The sequence below is a fragment of the Stegostoma tigrinum genome, chromosome 33 (assembly GCF_030684315.1).
Source record: "Stegostoma tigrinum isolate sSteTig4 chromosome 33, sSteTig4.hap1, whole genome shotgun sequence".
In the NCBI taxonomy this organism is placed as follows: Eukaryota; Metazoa; Chordata; class Chondrichthyes; order Orectolobiformes; family Stegostomatidae; genus Stegostoma; species Stegostoma tigrinum.
Genome location: NC_081386.1, coordinates 35,273,331 through 35,298,228, shown reverse-complemented (window position 1 = coordinate 35,298,228; position 24,898 = coordinate 35,273,331). Strand labels below are relative to the sequence as shown.

Genomic DNA, 24,898 nt, shown 5'->3' with positions numbered 1-24,898 from the left:
GGTTTGAAATCTTTCAAACCTTAACACGGCTTTTGGTGTTGAGATTCAGTTTAATGTGCTTCAATGCAAGACAACTTACTTAAAGCTGATGAATAATTATCATGGAAATGAAATGAATAACAATTTATATAAAGCATTTATATAGTACGGATTGTGTAGTAATTGTAATGAGGTTAGCCAGCTGTATCTCAGAGAATATGCGTTCCCTGACTGAGGATGTTAATCTGGTCCAATCAGGGAAACCCGGCTGACATAAAAGAATGTGTACAGCTGGGTAACACAGCAGGCCAAGCAGCATCAGAGGAGCAGAAAGGCTGACGTTTCAGGTCTAGACCCTTCTTCAGAAATGGAGGGGAAGGGGGTTCTGAAATAAATAGGGAGAGAGGGGGATAGAAGATGGATAGGGAAGAAGACAGGCGGAGAGGAGACAGACAAGTCAAAGAGACGGGGATGGAGCCAGCAAAGGCGAGTGCAGGTGGGGAGTTAGGGAGGAGATAGGTCAGTCCAGGGAAGATGGACAGGTCAAGGGTTAATAGGTAGGAGATGGGGTTGGGGCTTGAGGTTGGAGGAGGGGATAGGTGGAAGGAAGGACAGGTTAGGGAGGCAGGGATGAGCTGGGCTGGTTTTAGGATGCGGTAGTGGGAGGGGAAATTTTGAAGCTTGTGAAGTCCACATTGATACCATTGGGCTGCAGGGTTCCCAAGAGGAATATGAGTTGCTGTTCCTGCAATCTTCGGGTGGCATCACTGTGGCGCTGCATGTCGTCTGAGGAATGGGAGGGGGAGTTGAAATGGTTCGTGACTGGGAGGTGCAGTTGTTTAATGCGAATTGAGCGCAGGTGTTCTCCCCCTCTCTCCCTATTTATTTCAGTACCTCCTTCCCCTCCCCCATTTCTGAAGAGGGGTCTAGGCCTGAAACGTCGACCTTCCTGCTCCTCTGGTGCTGCTTGATCTGCTGTGTTCATCCAGCTCTACTCCTTGTTATCTCAGATTCTCCAGCATCTGCAGTTCCTAATATCTCTGACATAAAAGAATGAATGTCAGGGATGAGTGCCTGACTCAGAGAGAAGCACTGCTGTTGTCAAAATAGTAAATTAAGGGTAACTGATGATGGGATGCTGGTCTCTGAAGAGTTATTTCAGAATGTATGTCTGATTCTTCTCACAAAATACAATTTACTGAAGTCTGGAATTTTGGCTAGTAATTTTTTTTTAACTGGAATGTTAACATCGACTCAAAATATATTCCTGAATCGTTTTGGGAATTCTAATAAACTTGTACTTACAAGGCGCCAGTGTAACCTGGAGAACAATGGCATTCTCCAGTCTCATGATCGCAAGTCGCTGCATTTTGACACTGACACTTATACTGACATCCTTTGCCATAGTTTCCATGGTCACAGGGTTCTTCACACCGCCATCCCTTATATCCATCAGCACAGACACAGGCCCCAGTGATGGGGTTGCACAGGGCTCTGTTTTGACACTGGCAACGGTTACTGCAATGGGGTCCCCAGTGTTCACTGTCACAGCCTGCATGGGGGAAAGGACGCAATGAAAGAGAAAGGGACAAACTATTATGATAATTTAATGACTGGATTGTTTATTGAAATTGTAACACTGGCAGGGTGAGGTCATGCACTCATATAGCATTGTCCCCAATTCAGTCAGGTCACGAAACAAAAGTGTAGAAGTAAGGACACTTAACAACTTATAGGAATCATTTAAATTGTTTTCACGCCTTTCCCAGTTACCAATTTATCAGGCAGCATTGGGCTGCTTAATTTTTATCAATTAAAAATGAAAGGTAAAAGGTCAAACTTGTCTACTGACACCAGCTGAAAGATGAGGTGCTGCATGTCATGATTTTATTGCTTGTAACAAAGCATATCTGATGATAGTAGTAATAACAGTAGAACAAGCACTGGACACAGTACTAGAAATCTCCTGCAGCCTCCTACATTCATCCAACTTAGTGACAATTCTTTAACCACTTTAGAAAGTTGAACGGCTGACTGATTACCACCAGCACTCATTAGTTGAGTGCAATAGATGTTTGCTACCACCATAATGATAATTTTTTAAGATTTATTTTTTCCTGGGATGTGGTGACTGCCAGCCAGGCCAGCTTTTCTTATCCAACCGTAATGGTCCTTGAACTGATTGGTTTTCTAGGTCATTTCAGAGAGCAGTTTAAAGCCAAACACATTGCTACAGATCTGGTATCACATGTACATCAGACCAGGTAAGTTGGTACCTTTCCTTCCTTTAAGAACATGAGTGAACCAGATAGGTTTTTATGACAATCGACAATTTTGTACGGCTGAATCTTATGTTTTCTTGGCTAAATTGAGTTTTGTTAAGTTTTTTGAAGGATTTCTCACTGCAAGGCCGACTGTGATTTCTCAGCATAAACTGCCAAACTTAACACATTAATATCAGCATACCCATATGGCATCTCTCACATATGATTCTATCCCCATCTGAGTGTGAGCCGTTCCCAGAACAGAAGTTCAAGATAGCCCTCAATTCATTGATATCCCTTGCAATTATGCCATTTTTAAAAGCCTATGGTGCACCCAGATGAATACTATCAGACTAGACCTGATTTGCACAGTTGTTGAAATTTTCCCCAGACATGAGAGACAGGAGAAACTGATGGCCTGCTTTACAGGCAAGGACCCTTAGAACTTGCTGAAAAAGGTGATCCATATGTGGGGCTTCCTCTTCCCTAGGACCAGCAGTGGTAACACCAGGCCATGCCAATGTGATCTGAAGTTGCCAACCAGGTTAAAGCAGTCTCAGCTGTCTGAAGAATGCCCAGCATTGTAGGAAGAACGGCAATGACTCTCTGTACTCTGCGCATATAAGAACAATGATTTTCTATCTGATATCTCACATTCATCCAATGATTGCTTTTGGATCCATCACACTCTATCATTTTTAACTATTGCCTGCAGATTTTCCACTGTCACCATTACCCATCTCAACCCCGACACCACAAACCCTGCATGCCCTCTGTGCTGCCTACTCATTCACTTCAGGAACCGCCACCCCGATCAAAGATTATTTCTCTTAACTTGACTGAGGCCTGTTGACAACTATGATAAGCTACTTGGCTTTGTGGCTGCATTGAACAGCATGGCAACACAGAAGTAACATGGGCCTGATATCTCTAGCTGAGGGGGCAAAATGCAAAAAAGGTGAGGCATTGCAAGACAGGGATTCTATGACATCCAGTTAAAGCCAAAGTGATTGAATGATATTACAGTGACTGAAGAGGCCAGAGATCTAGTCTATAAGCTGGGTACCTGTCCCTGAGCACACTATGTCCAAGTGCACAAGTGTCCTGTAAGTGGGTCATAGATGTGCCATGAGATTCTTAGAGGCTGGCACATGTTAGATGTCAGTGGATGTGGGTGCATGGCTATTGCTCAAGGAACATGCCTAGAGATGCGGATGCCTTAATTCTGACATGTAAGTAGTTTCGAGCAAAGGGCAAGCTGAATTTACCAGGTGCTTGTTCTGGTTTTCTTGTTAAGTTTTCCTAATATTCAGCTTGTTTGGTGGGTTTGGTAAAATGAGAGGCTGAAGATTGTTCAGGCAAGTTACGGCAATAACAAGGCATTTAGCAAGCATTAATTCCTGTCAATTGGCATCTTACTGCAGCTTAGCAAGTATCGAACCACACTATGTATGAAAAGCAAAAAGAGAAGGTGCAAATTGCTCCCAACATTGAGACTGGCCTTGCCACTCTTTTCACCTGATTCTGCCTCAGATTTCACTATAGCTCTGTCACTCAGACCACTGTAAGATTCTGTCTCTGGTCAGCATTACTGAGAATAGTTTTCATTTCCAGATTTATTAACTGAACTTAAATTCCACCAGTTACCATGATTTGAATTTGTGTTCGCATTAGGCTGTGCTGCTGAATTTCTAGTCCATTGACATTAAGACCATAAGACACAGGAGTGGAAGTAAGGCCATTCGGCCCATTGAGTTCATTCCACCATTTAATCATGGCTGATGGGCATTTCAACTCCACTTACCTGCACTGACCCTGTAGCCCTTAATTCCTTGCGAGATCAAGAAATTATCAATCTCTGCCTTGAAGACATTTAACGTCCCAGCCTTCACGGCACTCCATGGCAATGAATTCCACAGGCTCAACATCGCTGGGTGAAGAAATGTCTCCTCATTTCCGTTCTAAATTTACCCCCTCTAATTCTAAGGCTGTGCCCATGGGTCCTAGTCTCCCTGCCTAATGGAAACAATCTCCCAGCGTCCACCCTTTCTAAGCCATGCATTATCTTCTTTGTTTCTATTCATTTCTCCTCAACCTTCTAAACTCTAATGAATACAATCGCAGGATCTTCAGCCGCTCATCGTACGTTAGGCCTACTATCATCACTATTGTACTAACTTCCTCTTATGACCTTATTAAATTTTATGTAAGTCTAAATATATATTTTGACCTGTCAATTGAAAATATCAAAGCAAAAACTGATTAGGCAAAGTTATTAATGGTTACAGAACATGGTTGGTGGAAGTCAGATACACCTCAGTCATAATGTAAATGATGCATTTTGGAAGGTCGAATTTGAAAGCTGAGTACAGGATTAAGGATAGGATTCTTGGCAGCGTGGAGGAACAGAGGGATCTTGGTGTGCAGATACATAGATCCCTTAAAATGGCCACCCAAGTGGACAGGGTTGTTAAGAAAGCATATGGTGTTTTGGCTTTCATTAACAGGGGGATTGAGTTTAAGAGTCGTGAGATCTTGTTGCAGCTCTATAAAACTTTGGTTAGACCGCACTTGGAATACTGCGTCCAGTTCTGGGCGCCCTATTATAGGAAAGATGTGGATGCTTTGGAGAGGGTTCAGAGGAGGTTTACCAGGATGCTGCCTGGACTGGAGGGCTTATCTTATGAAGAGAGGTTGACTGAGCTCGGTCTCTTTTCATTGGAGAAAAGGAGGAGGAGAGGGGACCTAATTGAGGTATACAAGATAATGAGAGGCATAGATAGAGTCGATAGCCAGAGACTATTTCCCAGGGCAGAAATGGCTAGCACGAGGGGTCATAGTTTTAAGCTGGTTGGTGGAAAGTATAGAGGGGATGTCAGAGGCAGGTTCTTTACGCAGAGAGTTGTGAGAGCATGGAATGCGTTGCCAGCAGCAGTTGTGGAAGCAAGGTCATTGGGGTCATTTAAGAGACTGCTGGACATGTATATGGTCACAGAAATTTGAGGGTGCATACATGAGGATCAATGGTCGGCACAACATTGTGGGCTGAAGGGCCTGTTCTGTGCTGTACTGTTCTATGTTCTATGAATATCTGAATAAACCTGAGGGTCCTCCTGTTCTCATATGTATTCAAACTTCAAGCTGGCAACACAATAAAACTGTGAAATTCATGACTACTTCTAATCATTGGGTATAACTTTGGGGAAACTCAACCAATTACAAACCAACAACACTCAAGAAGATGAACAGAGTTAATTTATCAGGCTTAAATGTCAGCTTTAACTCTGTTTCTCTCCTCACAACTGCCGTCTGACCTGCTGAGTATTTGCAAGTTTTTCTGTTTTTAATCACTAAATACATTTTTGGTCACAGTACGTTCTTCACTCATAATTTCTGAGGCACCTGCTTTCCTGTTTAACATTTAAATAGTCTGAGCCACACATAATTTTGAGATCAGTGGTATAAAAGTAGTCACGAGTTGGCATTCTTTTCTATTAAGAAGAAAGACAATAGATATTTTATTCCATATTTCAATATTTGTAAACCGCTGTTAGGGAGCACAAGGTTTGTAACGTAAAAGTATTGTCAATAGTTGGGAAGAATACTGCATTCATATTAGCTGTCATTTTAGGTTTATGCTTACATAAATAAAAGAATAAAACTGCATAGGCATCAGACCCTGCTGAGTAGAGTTCTGAACAATCGCAATGATTTACACTTCAGTGTGTCTTATTTCATTAAGGTGCACTCATTCATAGCACTCATAGTAGGGGTTGAATCTGCAACTCTCATTTTACTCGATACTGTAATCTAAACAGAATTCTATCTTTGCAGCCCAGTCTACTTTCATTCTCTCCCACAGCTTTGCAGTCTGGTCCAGGAATCAGTTTGTGCACTTGGTTTTCAGGCACTACTCAGGTAAAGTAGTTGCTAATGCACTAATTCAGGGTCAGGACAGACATATGGGTCTTTTACTCAGGTTAAAACGCAGAAAATCCTTTGCAATGGCAAATGAGAGACCTGGCACCCGTTTGAGTTCTCCAAAAGCTGTTTACCATGACAACCAGTTGTCATAACTAGACTCAGGGAACACGGTCTAACAATCACCTACAAGGCCCAATTAGAAAGGTAAATGACATCTAGTTTAGAGGCTATGTTGAAGAAAATGATTACCTCAACTCTCCCAAGACTTGTCTCCTTATAACCGCAAAACACAATCTCTCCCAGCCTTCCCTTATTTTCTGTCCCAATACTCACCCTTCCTACCCCCAAACCTAAACCTAGCCTAACCCTAGACATTTCTAATTCCCAGTCCCAACATCCTTGTGCTGGCCCTTGACCTCTTCCAATACCTTGCGTTGACACATCCACACCTCCCTATTTCACAAGCGCACGATCAGAGGCCAATGTCCTAAGCTTCCTGTTCCCACCCATGCTACCATCTTCATATTTCCCGGCAACTCTGGTCACTGTCAATGTGCAATCCCCAGCTTCATAGGCCCCATACTGTGCACAATGACTGCGATTTTAAAGAGAACTAGGTGAGTGCTGAATTGATTTGTAAGCAGTGTGACAGGCATGTGGTAAACACCATTCTTATTTTTCTGTTCTGGAGATCTTCACCTCAGCTGAACTGAAATGTATCAAAAACAGTAACTTCAGAAATATGTTTAGCTGGAATGTAGCATGGGTGGTTTTGAGCAGAAAGTAAACTTTTCTCATATTGGACATGGGACCTGTAACACGTTCTGTTTGATTTGCACAGATTTTCTTACGGCATTTATTGTAATTTTGGATTTTGGCTTTTGAGTTATTAATATGAGAGTTTTCGGAGTGTCTGAAATTAATAATTAACTTTTAAGTATTTCTGTAGCAATATGATTTATTTTAGATGAGTTTTTGAGGCATATAGTTTTAGAATTAATGTGATTTTGTGTACATTGGTAAGGATTTAAGACTAAACAAGCTCCAGTTTACAGTCAGGTGAGGATATTTTCAAGTTTAGGGAACCATCCATAACGAAGAGATTTATTTTGAAATTTTAGTTTGAGTGTTGAACAGTCCTATGAAATTCTTTGATGACGAGGCTTGTGTAGACCAGTGTGCAATAATTTCACACAGCCCGGCAAAAGTCACCAGCTCACTATTCATTCACAAGTGGAAATTCTTTGACATTGACCCAGCCCCCTCACTGCCAGCTCTCAGAGTGTCAGGATGTCTCCCATAAACTCCACTTGCAGCATTTTCCAATGATAAAGCCAGTTATAGAGTCTGTTTGACGTCTAACTAGACTTCAGCTAGTAGGCACTTTTGCATGGCTACATGATTAATCCCACACAGCACCAACTGGTGGGATTAATGATGTATCCATGCAAAAGCACCATGCCTACTATCTGAAGTCCAGTTAGATGTCTCACAGCATCCCATGAAGAGTTAACCCAAAGTCACATGCCTCTGCCAGTTTTCTTAACCTAGTCAAAAATCCCAATCCAGATTTTCCTGGTTATCAAATTGCCAAGCAAACATGTAAACGACTCAGAATTAGAACAGGTCTTAATATTCCTCAACTAAATCGGTAATTCTTGAAAGAATTTAGTATTTGGTGCCTCAGGAAAAGTTAGGCCCCTAATAACTGAAAAAAGCTGTAGGTCCACAAGCTATCAGGAGAATTACTCATTCTTCATCTGCACCAATGTCATTTCCCCAGAAAAAATAATGCATTCTTTCTATAAACCCGGTCAGTTTTCAACGGCAGGATCAAATGAAACAAGCTTCCCATAAGACAGCATGATACTAGATGGCTTACCCCAACTCAAAGATGACGGTCACAAGCACATTTCTTCAGAAGTATGCCTTTCTCTCATCACCACTGAAATAACTCCAGAGGCCAGTATCCTGTCACCAAATCTCCTTTATTTACATGTGGGAAATCCTTGACACTGCTCCAGCTGCCTCAGAGGCAGCTCTCAGAGTGTCAGGATGTCTGACATAACTGTTTTCATGTATCAGCCAGGGATCCCTGTTTGGGCCAGATTCAGAACTCCGTTCTGATGAAGGGTCACTGGACCCGAGATGTTAACTCTGATTTCTTTGATTCACCGATGCTACCAGACCTGCTGAGCTTTTCTAGCAACTTCTGTTTTTGTTCCTTGGGTCCAACAAGCCCATACCGACCATGTTCCCAAACTAAACTCGTCTCACCTGCCTGTGTTTGGCATATTTCCCTCCAAACCTTTCCTGTACTTCCATTTTTCTTGAAGAAGTGTTAAGATCATCACTGTTGTTCTGTATTTTTCTCATTTTTTTGGTTTGGAATTGTGACCTGAAATTGAGAATCAAACATTGAACTTTGAACAGCAGCTTGTTTTTTTTTAAAAAAAGACAGAACAAACAAACATGGAAACTGGGTTGGAAATTTAACTGCCGAAAATCAATTGTTCTAAGAATACTGCTGACATTTTTGCACCAGAATGTGTCACGGTCTGGCAGCTGGTTGGATGCTACATTGGTCAATCAAGGTGAGGACAGTGCTGTTCAGCCAACTGCAGGAAACAGAGTCATAGAGCTGTACTGCACAAAAACAGACCCTTTGGTCCAAGTTGTCTATGCTGGACAGACATCCTAAATTAATCTAGTCCCACTTGCCAGCATTTGGTCCATATCCCCTCTAAACCCTTCCTGTTCATGTACCCACTCAGATGTCTTTTAAATGTTGTAATTGTGCCAGCCTCAACCACTTCTTCTAGCAGCTTATTCCATACACGTATCTTTCTCTGCATGAAAAAGCTGCCCCTATCCCTGCTGCTTGAAACCTCCAAGCCCGGCAACATGCTTGTAAATCTTTTCTGAATTGTTTCAAGTTTAACAAAATCCTTCCTATAGCAGGGAGATCAGAATTGAATACAGTATTCCAAAAATGGCCTGGCCAGAGTTCTGTATAACCGCATCATAACATCTCAACTCCTATAAAACAAAAACTGCAAGAACTGCAGATGCTGTAAATCAGAGGCAAAAATAGAAATTGATGGAAAGGCTCAGCAGGTCTGGCAGCATCTGTGGAGAGAAATCAGAGTTAAGGTTCTGGGTTGAGTGCCCCTTCCTGAGTGCTGAGGAAGGGTCACTTGATCTGAATCATTAACTCTGATTTCTCTGCATAGATGCTGTCAGACATCCTGAGCATTTCCAGCAATTTCTATTTTTTATTCCAATTCCTACACTCAATGCACTGACCAATACAGGCAAGTGTACCAAAGGTGGAAGAATGTTGAAAAAGAAACAGAAAACATAGATTTGGGCAAATGGTGTGTCCTTGGAAGCTGCTTGACTGGAAATCTGTGCTTTCGAGTTTTAGTCTCTCTAGTTTTATAGCTGAATCGAGTTGATAACAGAGCCTGTTGAAAGTTATTTGCGTTGAATGCAACTTTGAAATTCAAGTAGGATACATTCTTTTGTCCATGGAATACAACTATTCATCCAAGACCCAGTGTTCATTATTGGAACAGACCGATCTGCTCTGTTACACCTCTTTTTAATTTATCCTTTATGTGTCTGTATGTCTGTCCGTGTGTGCGTGTTCAATGGCTATGGGAAAATAGCAGATATGTTGAATAATTACTTTGCCCCAGTATTTACAGTAGGAAAGGAGGATAGCTTGCCAAAGTCCTAAGAAAATTAATAGTGGGTTGGGAACAGGGACTGAATCAAACTAACCTAAGTAATATTGGTAATGAGGAAATTAACGGAATCAATAAGTGAAAAATCACCAGGGCTTAACTGTTTCCAGCGGGGGTGTCAGGGAAGTAGATGTGTACATTGTAGACACTCTAGCTGTAATTTTAGAGTTCAGTAGGAGTTGTCCCTCTGAATTGGAAAGTTGCACATGTAACTCTACATTTTAAGAAGGGCGAAAGAGGAAAACCCAGGGAATTGCAAACCAGTTAGCCTAATATCTGTGGTGGGGAAATTATCAAAGTCTACAATCAAGGATGGGGTAACTGAACACCTTGAACATTTTCAGTTAGTCAAGGACAGCCAGCATGGATCCATGACAGGTAGATCATGCCTGATAAATCTTACTGAATTTTTTGAAGAGGTGACTAAGGCAGGAGACAGCTGAATGTCTATGGATCCTGTTTATGTGGACTTCCAGAAGGTATATGATAAGGGACTGTTAACCATGGTAAAAGCCGCTGCTTGGCCTGTTGTGTTCATCCAGCTCCACACATTGTTATCTCAGAAATTGAGGGTAAATTACTGACATGGCTAGGAAATCGGTTGAGTAGTAGGCATCAGAAAGTAGTGATAAGGGGTAGGTATTCAAATTGGCAGGATGTGGCTAGTGGTGTCCCACAAGGATGTGAGTTAGGGCCTCAATTATTGACATCATTTATTAACTACTTGGATAACGTCACAGAATCCAAATTCGCTGACAAAGTTAGGCAGCACTGTAGACACAGCAAATGATAGAATAATATTACAAATGGATGAAGTCAATTGGCAAAACTGTGGCAGATGGAGTTCAATGTAAGCAAGCATGATGTTATCCATGTTGAACTGAAAAAATGATAGATCAGATTACTTTCTAGATGGTATGCAGTTAAATACAGTGAATGCCCAAACAGACTTCAGGGTTCAGGTGCATGGATCTTTGAAATGTCAAGAACAAGTAGAGAAAATAAGCAAGAAAGTTAATGGTATGTTGACCTTTACATCCAGAAGACTGAAGTACAAGGACTCAGATGTCTGCAATTAGGCTGCAGTTGTATAAAACCCTGGCTCATAGAAACACAGAAACATCCAGCACGGACGCAGGCCGTTCGACCCAACCCATCCATGCAGCCCAGGTTTCCCAAAATGAACTGGTCCCATTTGGCCTAAATCACCTTAAGCCTAGTTAGACCACACTTGGAGTACTGTGAGCAGATTTGGGCATTATATCTTAGAAAGGCTATATTGGCGCTGGTCGAAATGCAAAGTAGGTTTACGAGAATGATACCTGGAGTTCTGTGGTTAAGTTATCAGGAGATATATATGAATTAGGCCTGTTTTCTCTAGAATTTAGAAGGTTAAGGGCTGATCTGATCAAAGTTTTCAAGATATCTACTTAGAAAGATAGGACAGACAAGGATAAACTATTTCCAAAGATAAACTATTTGAGGATTCTAGAACTAGAGACATCATCTGAGAATTAGGGTCAGATCATTCAGGAGAGATGTTAGGATGCACTTGTATACACAAAGAATGGTAGATGTTTGGAATTCTCTTCTACAAATGGCAGTGGATGCTGAATCAATTGTTAATTTTAATTCTAAGATAGATAGGTTTGTGTTAAGCAAAAGTTATTATGGGATATGGGTCAAAAGTAGGCATATGGAATAAAGCCATACATCAACCAGGATCTCACTCGATGGAAGAACAGGCTCAAGCTGACAGAGATTGTCTACTCTATGTTCCTATGTGTGAGAATGGTGGTTATGCTCAAAGAAGATTCGACGTAGATCACAGACATTAATTAGATTATCTTGTTGTTTACCTATGCTCTGCTAAAGATATAGTATTAATAATAAACTGGTAGTTTCTGTTTAAGTTATAAACTTGGTGTCTTGATATCTGTTAATCTTAAAGCCTGGTTAGGAACAACTGGGCAATTTTGAGGGTCAACAATATTTTACTTGCACTGCATTGCAAATCCAGTGTTAGTGTGTTTGATTTCAGTCTGGTTGCTACCTCTGTGTTGTAACACATGGCCATAATATTTACAATTCTCCAGTCTTCTGATACTTCCTTTGAGGCTAGGCAAGGCTGCAAGATTATGGTTAGTGCCCCTGCAATTTCCAACCTGTCTGCCCATCAATTTTGAACTCTTCTGGTGACCTTTGGTAAAAGATGATGCAAATTATTAATTTAACAACTCCGCTGGGCCCCTTACCTCCAAATGTAAGTCCATTTTTGATCCCTAATCAGCGTTCTCCTATTAACACTCTCTGACTATTTATATGACCACAGAACACTTTCAGACTTCTCTTATATTGGCTGCCAATCTTTTCTCATAATTCTTCTCTTATTTGTTTTCTTCCCACCCCTCTGAACCTTTGATATTTGTCTTGGTTCTCAATTTCATTTTAAGAAGGGAAGGATACAGTGAAGGGTCCAGACCCGAAACATCAGCTTTACTGGTCCTCTGATGCTGTCTGGCCTGCTGTGTTCATCCAGTTCCACACTTTGTTATCTCAGACTCTAGCAGCGGCAGCTCCTACTATCTCTGAAGGATACGGTGAAGCTAGATTACCTCAGAGTAAAGAGATAGTGTTAGTTCTAGGTAAAAAGTATTGGAATAAAATCCCGATAGGGTTATTTGAAGTTAAATATGTTTAACCTTAGGTGTATAATAGCTCCAGGAAGAAGGTCTCAGCATTTCCAGTCTAAGTATTAAAGTTGCCGTTAAACCTACTGAGGTGTTAGAGACAGGGAGTCTGGTATGAGTACAATGCAAGGGGTGTTTTTGGTTACTTTACAAGGTATGTTTAGGGATACTGTCCCAGGGAGGTATTTCGGATACTTTACAAAAACTGCTGTTCGCGTTATCAATTGATAAAGAAGTAGAACAGAGAATAGTACAGCACAGGAATAGGTCCTTCAGCCCACCATGTCTGTGCTGACCGTGACAATGTTCTAAAGCAATCTTATCTGCCAGAATATGGTCTGTATTTTGGGATTAAATAGAATTATACTTTTATTCTGTTTAAAAATTTTTGAATTTGTATCGAAAGTAGATAGTTTGGTTTGTTGTATTTTATCCACAATTGTTTTAAGAACTAAACATCTGTTTTATTGTTAAAGCAAAATCTGCAGCATTGTCTGCTTATGTTTCAGCAAGAGACCACTTAGCTAAAACCAAAAAAACACAAAATATGACTTATCAAGTCAGGTTTCCATCTGGGATCTGATCTATTCAGTAATAACACCAGTTGAAATCATAACTCTATCTATAAAGTCTAGGTTATAGTCTGCTATGGTTGTTTCTGAGATGCCCTGCTTCTGCAGACAACATATGATTTATTTGCTTTTTTGTTTCCCTTCTCAATCTTTGATATTTGTCTTGGTTCGCAATTTCATTTTAAGAAGGGAGAATTCTCAGTGTCACTCTGCTCACTGTATGAGAGCTATTTAACAGTATCAAAGTCACATTCTATTCTTTTGGGCAATATTCTTTAGCACTGTGATCAGCTTTCATGCTATGCAGACCTAGTTACGATAAACTGACAATTGTACCCAGCTCAGGCATGAATGATAAGTACCATTGTACTCACTGATTTGACCATTTCAGTCTTATATAAAAGCAATTAGTCAACTTAACCTTTTGAACAACTGTTTAATGTATAATGTGCCTCATTATGATAATCATAACAATAATTCCTGGTTGAGCAGTTCAGAAACAGGAAACACAATTTCAAAATAAGGGGGAAGCACTTAAACCAAGATACAGAGAACTTCTTCATTCAGAGGGTGGTGAATCTTTCCCAGAAAGAAAAGAAACAGTTTTAAAATATTAGAAATATTTAGAGACTAACATATTGGTCAGATTGGAGTTCCATTTTGAGGGCTAAAAGGCAAGTTAGACCAATGTAAGTCATTCACAAGTTTTACTGACTTATCCTTCTGGATTGGAATTTTCTATCCCAAAACACTCTGGATGCTCAGTCATTAAATGTGTTTAAAGACTGATAGATTTCTAAATACCTGAGATGCAAAAAGATAAGAGAACAGTGTGGGGAAAAGGTGGGGTGAAAGGTCTACTCCTGGTCCTATGTTCCTATGGAGACAGGAACGACTTAGAATGTCAGAATAAAAATGAAAGTCATTACTGTTATTCTGCCTTGGGCATAGTTTTGAAAGTCATTAGCACTGTGACTGAACACTGTAGATTAGCAAACTGGCCTTTCGTCATTGGTTATACAGGTTTAATTCTAGCTCGGAATGCTTCAGTAAGAGTCTCAGCGTTAAATTTAAAACTTACAGAGACAGTGGTAGTGATTGTCCTTGATTTCAAAGACATCATCTAATTTCTGTACATCTCAGTATAGTATCTTAGACACAATCATCTTCAGCTGCTTCATTAAGGATCTTCCTTCCATAAGTTCAGAACTCAGAATGTTCACTGAAGAGTACACAATGTTCAACACCACTTGTGACTTGTCAGATACTGAAGTAGCTCATGTTCATGTGCAGTCAGACCTGGACAACATTCAGGCTTGGGTTATTAAGTGGCAAATCACTTTCATAACACACAGTGAGGAAAATATTTCACACCTGCAAGGTTGGGGGTTTATAAAATCACTGAAATGCTGGGTGAATCATTTATAAAATTACTGGGCTGGTCGGAGTTTGTGTAGCACTAGGCTGGGAGGGTGATATGAGATTACTGGACTGGGGGAGTTTATAAAAGTACAATTTGGATGGGGATGTTTTATGAAACACAGGCTCTCAAGAGTTGTTAAAAAATCACTGGTCTGGGGTGTTAAAAGATTACTTGGGGGGGGGGGCTTAAAAATCACTAAAAACACTGGTCTAAGAAAGTTATATAAACATTGGGCACGGAAGGTGATATGATTGTAATAAGTTGTGGGGTGTTATAAAAACATTGTGCTGGGGGGTATGTTATGAAAATTACTGAGGGTTAGGAGTGGAGGGGTCATCCTTGTCTGTGAGGGGCCACTAATGAATGAATCAATGAATACAGACTGATAGATACAGTTGAAAATATCACCTCACTTTTAAAATGAAACTTTATTGTGATCGGTGGAAGAGTGGACAAGATAAATAATTAATTCACCCTTCTAACCTGGTTGTAACGCGATACTGGCATTCCATTTTGAAGTTTATGTGCAACAACCTGTAATTTGGCTTTCCCAACTCTGCAAAATGTTTGAACTAATAATCAGCATCAGGAACACCAAAGTTATGGGCCACACATGGAGCCTCTGCCTTCCATCAACATCAACAACCTCATCCTGTAAACTTGAATCAAAATTTACCAGCAATCAGATCCTGATGCCTTAATTAGCACCTGGATTGGCAAAGCTGCAGCTGTCATGCCAAAGTTGAAAAGCTGCGTGCCAACCAACAGCAAACCACCCAAAACTACAGGCAGCTAGTACCATGATTGTGACCTCAGCAACTTCCTTTGCAGTAGCAAAGCATGAACAACTCTTACAAGTCAAGCAAAAGAGCTGCCTTAGAAGAATTATGGGTATCTCTGGCATTAATTTTTAATATAGAAGTGCAGGGATCCCAAGCATGTTTGCAGTCTTCAATCAGTAGCAACTCTGTGAGCTGGTTCATGTGAGCTCAGTGAATGATAGCCGCATCCCCAGAGATGGTCAACATCAGCACCAGACCACCAGATCATCTACATCTGTGATACAACAATGAATCTAAGTGAAGGCACAATATATTTAGGACTGGAATTGATACATGTAAAATTCTTGCTGCTCACCAGAACTGCCCTGGTCAGTGGAGATGGGACACACTGAGGACAAATGAAATTATTATTCCTTGACTCATTAATAGAATGAGGGCATCACTGGCTGAGCCAGCATTTATTGCCCATCCCTAATTGCCCACAAGACAGTTCAGAATCAACCATATTGCTATGAGTCTGGGAACATGCCGGCCAGACCAGGTAAGAATGGTAGCTTCCTTCTCCAAAGGACATCAGTGAACCAGATGGGTTTTCCCCCCAGTCAACAATGGATTCATGGTCATCATAGATTCTTAATTCCAGATATTTTACTGAATTCAAATTCCACCATCTGTTGCAGCAGGATTCAAACCTGGGTTCCCAGAATGTTATCTGGGTCTCTGGATTAACAGTCTAGCAATAATACCATTAGGCCATCGCTGTTCCTTAATGAACAGATAGCAAAAACAGTCCGCTGGAGGAAAAACATCAATTGAACTTGGTCCAGAGCTATACATCTGCATCATTTCAGAAATGACTGCCACTCATGAATGAACAATCATAACAGATGATATTCAATCCAGAAGTGATTTAAGCCCTGAAAGTATACGTTCTCAAGATGGTGGAAGCCATGATTGATTCAAAAAGACGTGAAGAACATCTATGAAAAATAGTTTAGTTTGCTAAAAGTCTTATTAAAAGATCAGTAACAGAAGAAATTCATTGGCAATTATTACAAAGATAGGAACTGCTGATGCTGGAGAATCTGAGATAACACGGTGTGAAGCTGGATAAACACAGCAGGCCAAGCAGCATCAGAGGAGTAGGAAAGCTGACGTTTCGGGTCTAGACCCTTCTTCAGAATCAAAGCAAATAAGAAAATTAATTCTGAGTTGGCTTTCCTGCTCCTCTGATGCTGCTTGGCCTGCTGTGTTCATCCAGCTCTACATCTTGTTATCTAACATTAAATTTATGCTGTTTTTGTGCTTAAGGTGCTGCCTTTATCACAATTAATTAGCATGTATTCATTATGTACTTCAATTCCTCATGCTTTTTTTAAGGTTTTGACCAATTTAGGCCCCGTGACTACCTTCAAAGTTTTATTTATGAAACTGCAATTGTTAACTAAGACCCTTCTTCAAAGGCAACCCAAAACGTCAAGCTTTCCTGCTCCTCCGATGCTGCTTGGCCTGCTGTGTTCATTCAGCTTCACACCATGTTATCTCATTGGCAATTATGTTGGGATTGCAACAGAGGGTCAATATGGATTGGCCAACAGGAAATTATCATTTATCAATAAACAATTACATGCAATCACAGAGTCGTAGAGATGTACAGCATGGAAACAGGTCCTTCAGTCCAACTTGTCCATGCCAATCAGACATTCCAGACAAATCTAGTCCCATTTGCTAGTATCTGGCCCATATCCCTCTAAACCCTTTCTATTCATATACTAATCCAGATGCCTTTTAAATACTGTATTCGTACCAGCCTTCGCCACTTCCCCTGGCAGTTCATTCCACACATGCACCACCCTATGCATGAAAAAGCTGCTGCCCCTTAGGACCCTTTTAAATCTTCCTGCTCCCACCTAAACCTATACCCTCTAGTTTGGACTTCCCTACCCTAGGGAAAAGACCTTGTCTAGTTACCCTATTTATGCCCCTCATGATTTTATAAACTTTTATAAAGGTAATGCCCTCAGCCTCTGACGCTACAGGGAAAACATCTCCAGTCTATTCAGCCTCTCCTTATAGCTCAAACCCTGCAACTCTTGCAACATCCTTGCAAACCTTTACTGAACCCTTTCAAGTTTAACAACATCCTTCCTATAGCAGGGAGAACTGAACTGCACACAGTACTCCAAAAGTGGCCTAACCAATGTCCTGTCCAGGTGCAACTTGACCTCCCAACTCCTACACTCAATGCACTGGACAATAAAGGCAAGAATGCCAAACGCCTCCTTCATTATCCTATCTGTCTGTGACCCGACTTTCAAAGAACTATGAACCTGCACTCCAAGTTCTCTTTGTTCAGCAACATGCTCTAAGACCCTATCATTAAGTGTGTAAGTCCTGCGTGATTTCCCTTTCCAAAATGCAGTACCTCACATTTATCTAAATTAAATTCCATCTGCCACTCCTTGGCCTACTGGCCCATCTGATCAAAATTCTGGGGTACTCTGTGGGAACCTTCCATTCCTCCTGTGTTCACATCCAATTCATTTATATATATATGATGAAAATCAGTAGGCCCAACACTGATCCTGGTCTCAGGCCTCTAGTCTGAAATTCAACCCTCCAACATCACCCTCTGTCTTTTACCTTCAAGCCAGTTCTGTATCCAAATAACTAATTCTTCCTGTGATCCATGTGATCTAATTTTGCTAATCAATCCACCATGAGGAATTTTGTCAAATGCTTTAATGAAGTCCACATAGGTCACATCCACCAGTCTGCCCTCATCAATCCTCTTCGTTACTTCTTCAAACAACTCAATCAAGTTAGCGGGACATGATTTCCCACGCACAAAGCCATGCAGACCATCCATAAACAGTCCTGGCCCTTCCAACTACATGGAAATCCTGTTCCTCAGGATTCCATCCAACAATTTTCCCACCACTAATGTCAGGCTCACCAGTCTACAGTTTTTCCTTATCGCTTTTCTTAAATAGTGGCACCACATTAGCCAACCTCCAGTCTTCCAGGATCTCACCTGTGGCTATCGATGATATATATATCTCCGCAAGGAGCCCAGCAATCTCTTCCCTCGATTCCCACTGAGTTCTAGGGTACAAGTGTATCAGGTCCAGGGGGTTTATCCACCTTTGTGTGTTTTAAGACGTTCAGCATCTCCTTCTCTGTAATATGGACATTTTTTAAGATGTCACTATTTACTTCCCACATTTTATATCCTCCATATTCTTCTCCATTGTAAACAGTGGTGCAAAATATTCATTTAGTATCTCCCTATCTCCTGTGGTTCCACACATAGGTGGCCTTGCTAATCTTTAGGGGGCTCTATTCTCTCCCTAGTTACCCTTTCGTGTTCAATATTTTTATAAAATTGCTTTGAATTGTCCCTAACTCTCTTTGCCAAACCTATCTCATGTCCCTTTTTGCCATCCTGATTTTGCTCTTATGTATACTCCTACTGCCTTTATATTCCTCTATAGGTTCACTTGATCTCTGCCATCTATACCAGACATAAGCTTCTTTCCTTTTCTTGACCAAAGCCTCAATTTTTCTACTCATTCAACATTCCCTGCACCTACCAGCCTTGCCCTTCACCCTAACAGGAATATACTGTCCCTGGACTCTCGTTGTCTCATTTTTGAAGGCATTCCATTTCCCAGCCTTCCCTTTACCTGCAAATATCTGCCCCCAGTCAACTGTTGAAAGTTCTTGCCTAATACCGTCAAATTTGGTCTTCCTCCAAACTTGTCACTCCAAGCTTCAGATCTTTGAAAACATGAAAACAAGTTAAGGTCCATTAATGCATTTTCCCAATTTAACCCATTCAATATCATTCTTAAATTGGCTCAGGATAGGTAAGTCAACGTGCGTCCAGTATTAAGCTAGAAAATGTGATCACTCAGTTATTAACGGCACATGCTAACAAAAATGCCATAGTTAGCGACTTTCTGATATAATATCGAATAGCGGTACTTATGGACAATTTTCTTGAATTCTGATTCAGATTTAGTTAAAATTCTGCTTTACCTTTATTGAATACAATCTGGATATTGATAGTCGATTATCATACTTTCAGTCAGTATTTTACAATTTCAGAGTCCATTTACATCTGTTCCAAACTGATGGGACTAGAACAACCACATCAAATAGCTGCAAGATTCTGCAGTAAAATGAGTTTACAATTGTTTCTAACTTCTCACGTTTACGATTGTATTAAAAAAGGTATATTTAAACCAGCATTAAATTGCAGTCTTGCTTGGTGAAGGCTGCAAGAATGATTAGTGTGGGAAGTCTTGTTCAGGTTATAACGTGCCCTTGTGTTATGGGAAAGCTCACTGGCTTAGGGCTATTCCAACATAAGGCAATTTAATCTGGCTCAAAGCTATGTTTGGATGTTGATGATGTTGGTTTGGGTGGGGTGATGTTTGAGTGAGGGGGGCACGTACGAGATCAGCCATGATCAATGTTGTATTTATGGGATTTGTTCCGACAGACTCAATAAAAGTAAACCAACATTCACCTCCTAGCTGCTACGCCACTGGGCTATTAACTGATACTGGGTGTAGTCTATTAGTTTTCAATTTTTTGCAGTGAGTAGAATGAACAAAAATATTGATTGCTTACACTAAAAACAAATGGAAATGGATGCAATGAAAGAAGCAGCAAATAGAGATGAGATAACCTCTAGTCTCTCGATACCTTTGTCCAAGAAGTGAGGAAGAAGTGGTTTAAACATTGAGGTAAGTGGCAAAGTAGGTGATGTAAAGAAAGGGTAGAAAGCTTAGCAAGTAGATGAAATGTGAACATGGTAGTGATAATGTGGAGGTGCCATTGTTGAGCTCGGGTGGGCAAAGTCAGAAGTCACAGGACACCAGGTTATAGTCCAACAGGTTTATTTGAAATCACAAGCTTTCAGAGTGCTACCCCTTTGTCAGATGAAATGAATCCACTTAACCTGCACATCTTTGGACTGTGGGAGAGAACCAGAGCACCCAGGGGAAAGCCGTGCATACATGGGGAGAATGTGCAAACTCCACGCCTCCTGACAGTGGAATCAAACCAAGGTTGCTGGTGCTGTGAAGCAGCAGTGCTAACCACTGAGCCACCTTGCCATCCGAAGGTGCACTCGTTCAGGCAAATGGAGAATGTTCCATCACAAACCTGAGTTGTTCCTTGTCGATGACAAATATTTTGGATTTTTGGAGTGTCAGCAGATGATTGGACGGTACAGAATTCTACATACTGACTTGCTCTTTCAACAAAGTATTTATGCAGCTGACCAGTCCAGTCAATCATAACCATTGAATGATCTGGATGCAGGGGGATTCAGTAATGTTGATTCTATGAATATCCAGGTGAGGTGGCTAGATTTTCAGCTGTTGGAAATGGATTGCCTGATAGTTGTATGGTGTGAACGATACTTGCTCTTGCCACTTTTCATTTAAGTCCTGATGCTGTCTTGCTGTATATAGAGATGAACTTTGATATCTGAGGAATTGTGAGTGACACTAAACATTGTCCAACTGTCAGCAAATATGCCCACTTCTGACCTTCTGTTACAGAAAATGTCATTGATGATGTAACTGAAGACAACTGGGCCTAAGACACTACACTGAAGAACTCCTGAAGCAATGTCCTGAGATGATTAGACAAAATTCTCTTCTTTTATGTCAGGTATAACTCCAATAGAGAATTATCCACGAGTTCTCAATGGATTCAATTTTGTAAAGGCTCCATGATGTATCACTTGGTCAAATATTTCCATAATATTAAGGACAGTCATTCTCACCTGACCTGTGGAAGTTCTCTCTTTTGTCAATGTTTGGACTAAGGCAGTATGGAGGTGGCACTCACGGAGCCTAAACTGTGTATCAGTGCACAGGTTATTGTAGATGGAAGTCTTGCTAAACAGCACTGCTGACAAAATTTTTGACACTTTGCTAATGAATGACAGTAGTTTAATAGAATTGTAATTAATCAGATTAGTGGTCTCCTGCAATTTAAGGGCAGAATGTACATGAGCAGTTTTCCATATTGCTGGGTAGATGCCAGGATTGTAGCTGTATTGGAATGTTGTGACTATTCTACGAGCATAAGCCATCATGACTGGAAGAAGCAGGACTGCTGAGTTTTGATCCAAATCCTTTGTCACAATCTATTAACTGCCACAGGAAATGTGACTACTAATTTTATCATTTAATTCAACAGCACCAGTGACATAATATCTAGTGGAATACAGAATATCTCTAAACAGCCAACCACTCTGCATGTGCAGCTGCATCAACATACATTGACCAAAGGAGTTACTGGTTTGATGTAATAAGTACATCAATGGTCTGTAAACAGTAACTCACTGAGCACAACCAGTTAGAAATAATTATAATGTTAAGTCCACATGCTGCGCAAATATTATACTGTTAGTCAATGGTAAAATTTATAACGTGCTCTGCCAAGTGTACCTTCAGGGTTTCCAGAAGCTGCAAGTGAAAGTAGCTAATTTACATCTTATTTTAATACAACTCAGTTGATTACTCATTCAACAAAATGAACAAATAAATAAAATACTCAACAGAAACATATTTTACACAACTGGGATTACATTTGCAAACTTTATTGCTGAACTCTGATGATATTTGATTGTAGATTAACTATATTTGCTCTGCTGAGCATTAAAAGCAAAACAAATCGTTGAATGTTAGATCCTTGATCAGGTTTCTCTATTGAAATTTTAAGTTTGGATCAGGCATTTTATATAGAGCAGTGAACAATGAGGCTGACTGTGCTTTGGAATTCTTTTCTTTGTGCTTGCATTTAATGGTCTTAAAGGGTTACAATGATTTATATCCTAATATTATTGTAAAGGAAAAATAATTTGCTGAAGCTTTTAGCCATGCACTCATTAGAACAAATTCAAGAATGCCATATTTAAGCAATAAATGACTGAGGCATACTTCTTGATGACCAGTGATTCCAGAACCAGGGGTCAGAGTCTAAGGGGTAGGCCTTTTAGGACAGAGATGAGGAGGGAATTCCTTCATGCAGAGACTGGTGAGCCTGCAGAATTTGAGGCCAAAACATTGAAGACTTCCATGAAAGATGTAGGTCTAGTTCTGAGGACTAAATGGATCAAATCTAGGGAGAAAGCAAGAACAGGGAAGTGGGTTGGATGATCATATGTCATTAATATTAATATTAAAGGTGGAGCAGGCTCAAGGGGCCAAATGGCCTACTCCTGCTCTTATGTTCTACGATTCTATGTAGGCAAAGCAAAGTTATGCTATGGGCTAAAAGGTTCCCTTCTGAATGGCAAATCAACTCTGATTGGCAGGAGGAATTGCCATGGGGAAGCAACAAAGAACTACAGGAGGAGAGAGCAAGAACTGCAGGTGCTGGAGTAGGAGACAACTTAGTTTGGAGCTGGAGGAATACAGCAGATCAGGCAGCATCAGAGGAGCAGGAAAGTTGACGTTTCAGGTCAGGGCCCTTTTTCAGTGTTCCTCGGGGAACCACAAGCTCCAGGGTAATTCAAAAAAGATGCAAAGCTTTTACATATTCCTTTTACATGCAGAGAATCAGTCCCTGCATGTTAATATATTCTGCTTCCAGCAAGTAGAGTGTCATACATGGTTGGTTGATTGTTGTAATTTGTTTTATTTTGGCAAATCTAAAATGCATTCAAGATTATTCAGCAAGTCCTGCCTAAGCGAGTCACATTTACCAGCAGATATTGTGTTTTAGGTTTTGAGAAGGCATATGCTGATTTGAGTGTGGTCTATAATCTGTGTACTCCATTCCCTTTGCAATAAAGCCCAAAATTTAATTTGCCTTCCACACATCTGCTGAAGCTAGTTTTCTATGATTTATTTACAAGGACACTCAAATGCTGTGCTGTAATGTTCTGTAGACTTTCTCCATTTAAACAATATTCAGCTCCTCTTTTCTTCCTGCCAAAGTGCACAGCCTCACATTTTCTCACATCATATTCAATCTGCCAATTTTTACCCACTCTCTTAACCTGTCCTGATCCCTCTGCAGACTTTGTATCATCCACACCACTTGCCTTTCCATCTATTTTTATTTCATGCACAGACTTGGTGATTATATATTCACTTTTTTCATCTACTCATTATTATATAGTATAAGTAATTGTGGGCCCCAGCACTGCTCCCAGTGGCATTCCATTATTTACAGGTTGCTATCCTGAAAATGTGTCCCTTATCTCAACTCTGTTTTCTAATAGTTAGCCAATCCTCTATCCATGCAAAATACCACTTCTAACTTGATGGGTTCTTATCCTATTACGTAGCCTAATGTGTAGTACCTTAACAAACATCTCTTGTAAATCTAAATATATTATAGACACTCCTTTCCCTTTAACTATCCTACTTGATATCTCCTCAAAGAATTCTAAAAAATTTGACAGGCATGATTTCCTCTTTGTGAAGCCATGCTGACTCTGCTTGATCATATTGTGTTTTTTTAAATGTTCTGCTATTTCATCCTTTATAACAGATTCTAATATTTTCTCCAATAACAAATGTGAAGTTAAATAGTCCATTGTTACCTTTTTTAGTCTCCTTCCCTTTTTAAATATAAGTATTACATTAGTAGTTTCCAGATATTTCCCAGAAGGATTCTTTGGAGATTACGATCAGTGTATCCATTATCTTAGCAGCCACTTCCTTTAATATCTGAGGATGTGTTCCAACAATTTATTTTATCAATATTTGTTTATCAGTTTTAGCCCCATTAATTTCCATAGTACTTTTTCTCTAGTAGTGGTTATTGTACTTATTCTCTCTCCTTCTTTTGCCTCTTGTTTATTTACTATTTTAAAAATTCTATCACTATCTTTCCCTTTGATGACTGACATAAAGTATTTATTCAATTTCTCTGCCATTTCCTGGTTCTCCATTATTACTTCTCCAGCCTCATTCTTTAAGGTCTATATTCACTTTGGACTTGATCTTCATTTTTATGTATTTAAAAATACGCTCCACTTGCTTGGACACAGCTTCTACAACACTGAAGAAACTCCATCCAGGATAAACTATTCTGTTTAATTGACACTCCATCCGCCGCTTTCATATTTGTTCCCTTCACCATTGATGCACTGTGACAGCAATGTCATCTACAAGTTTATGGCATGAACTGAACAATGGTCTTTAGATGGAACCTTCTAAATCAGTAACCAAACCAGCTTTAACGAGGAGGGCAGCAAATGTATGAGAAACCTATGCGCTCCCCTTCAAGTCTTACTCCATCCTGACAGGAAACCATACCACCACCATTCCTTCATGTTGCTTGGGCAAATTCTAGGCACTCCCTTCCTCTAACACTATTCTGTGTGTCATGACAATTCAAGGACTGCAGGAGTTCAAGAAGGCAGTTTACCTCCATCTTCTCCAAAGAAACTAGGGATAGCATTCTCAGCAACAACCACATCACATGAATAAATTTTTTAAAATCGAAAGTCTTTTTCTAAAAACTCCATTGGTGCA

General features: G+C 40.3%; 1 protein-coding gene across 3 annotated transcripts in view; it reads right to left on the bottom strand.

The window, feature by feature from the left end:
- Positions 1–24,898, bottom strand: part of megf11 (multiple EGF-like-domains 11) — a 498,254-nt gene that overhangs the window by 158,303 nt on the left and 315,053 nt on the right. For all 3 annotated transcript variants that reach the window (XM_059639362.1, XM_059639360.1, XM_059639361.1), the window contains one exon: positions 1,285–1,531. In XM_059639362.1, the coding sequence (XP_059495345.1) occupies positions 1,285–1,531 (247 nt within the window). The remainder of the gene's footprint in view (positions 1–1,284; positions 1,532–24,898) is intronic.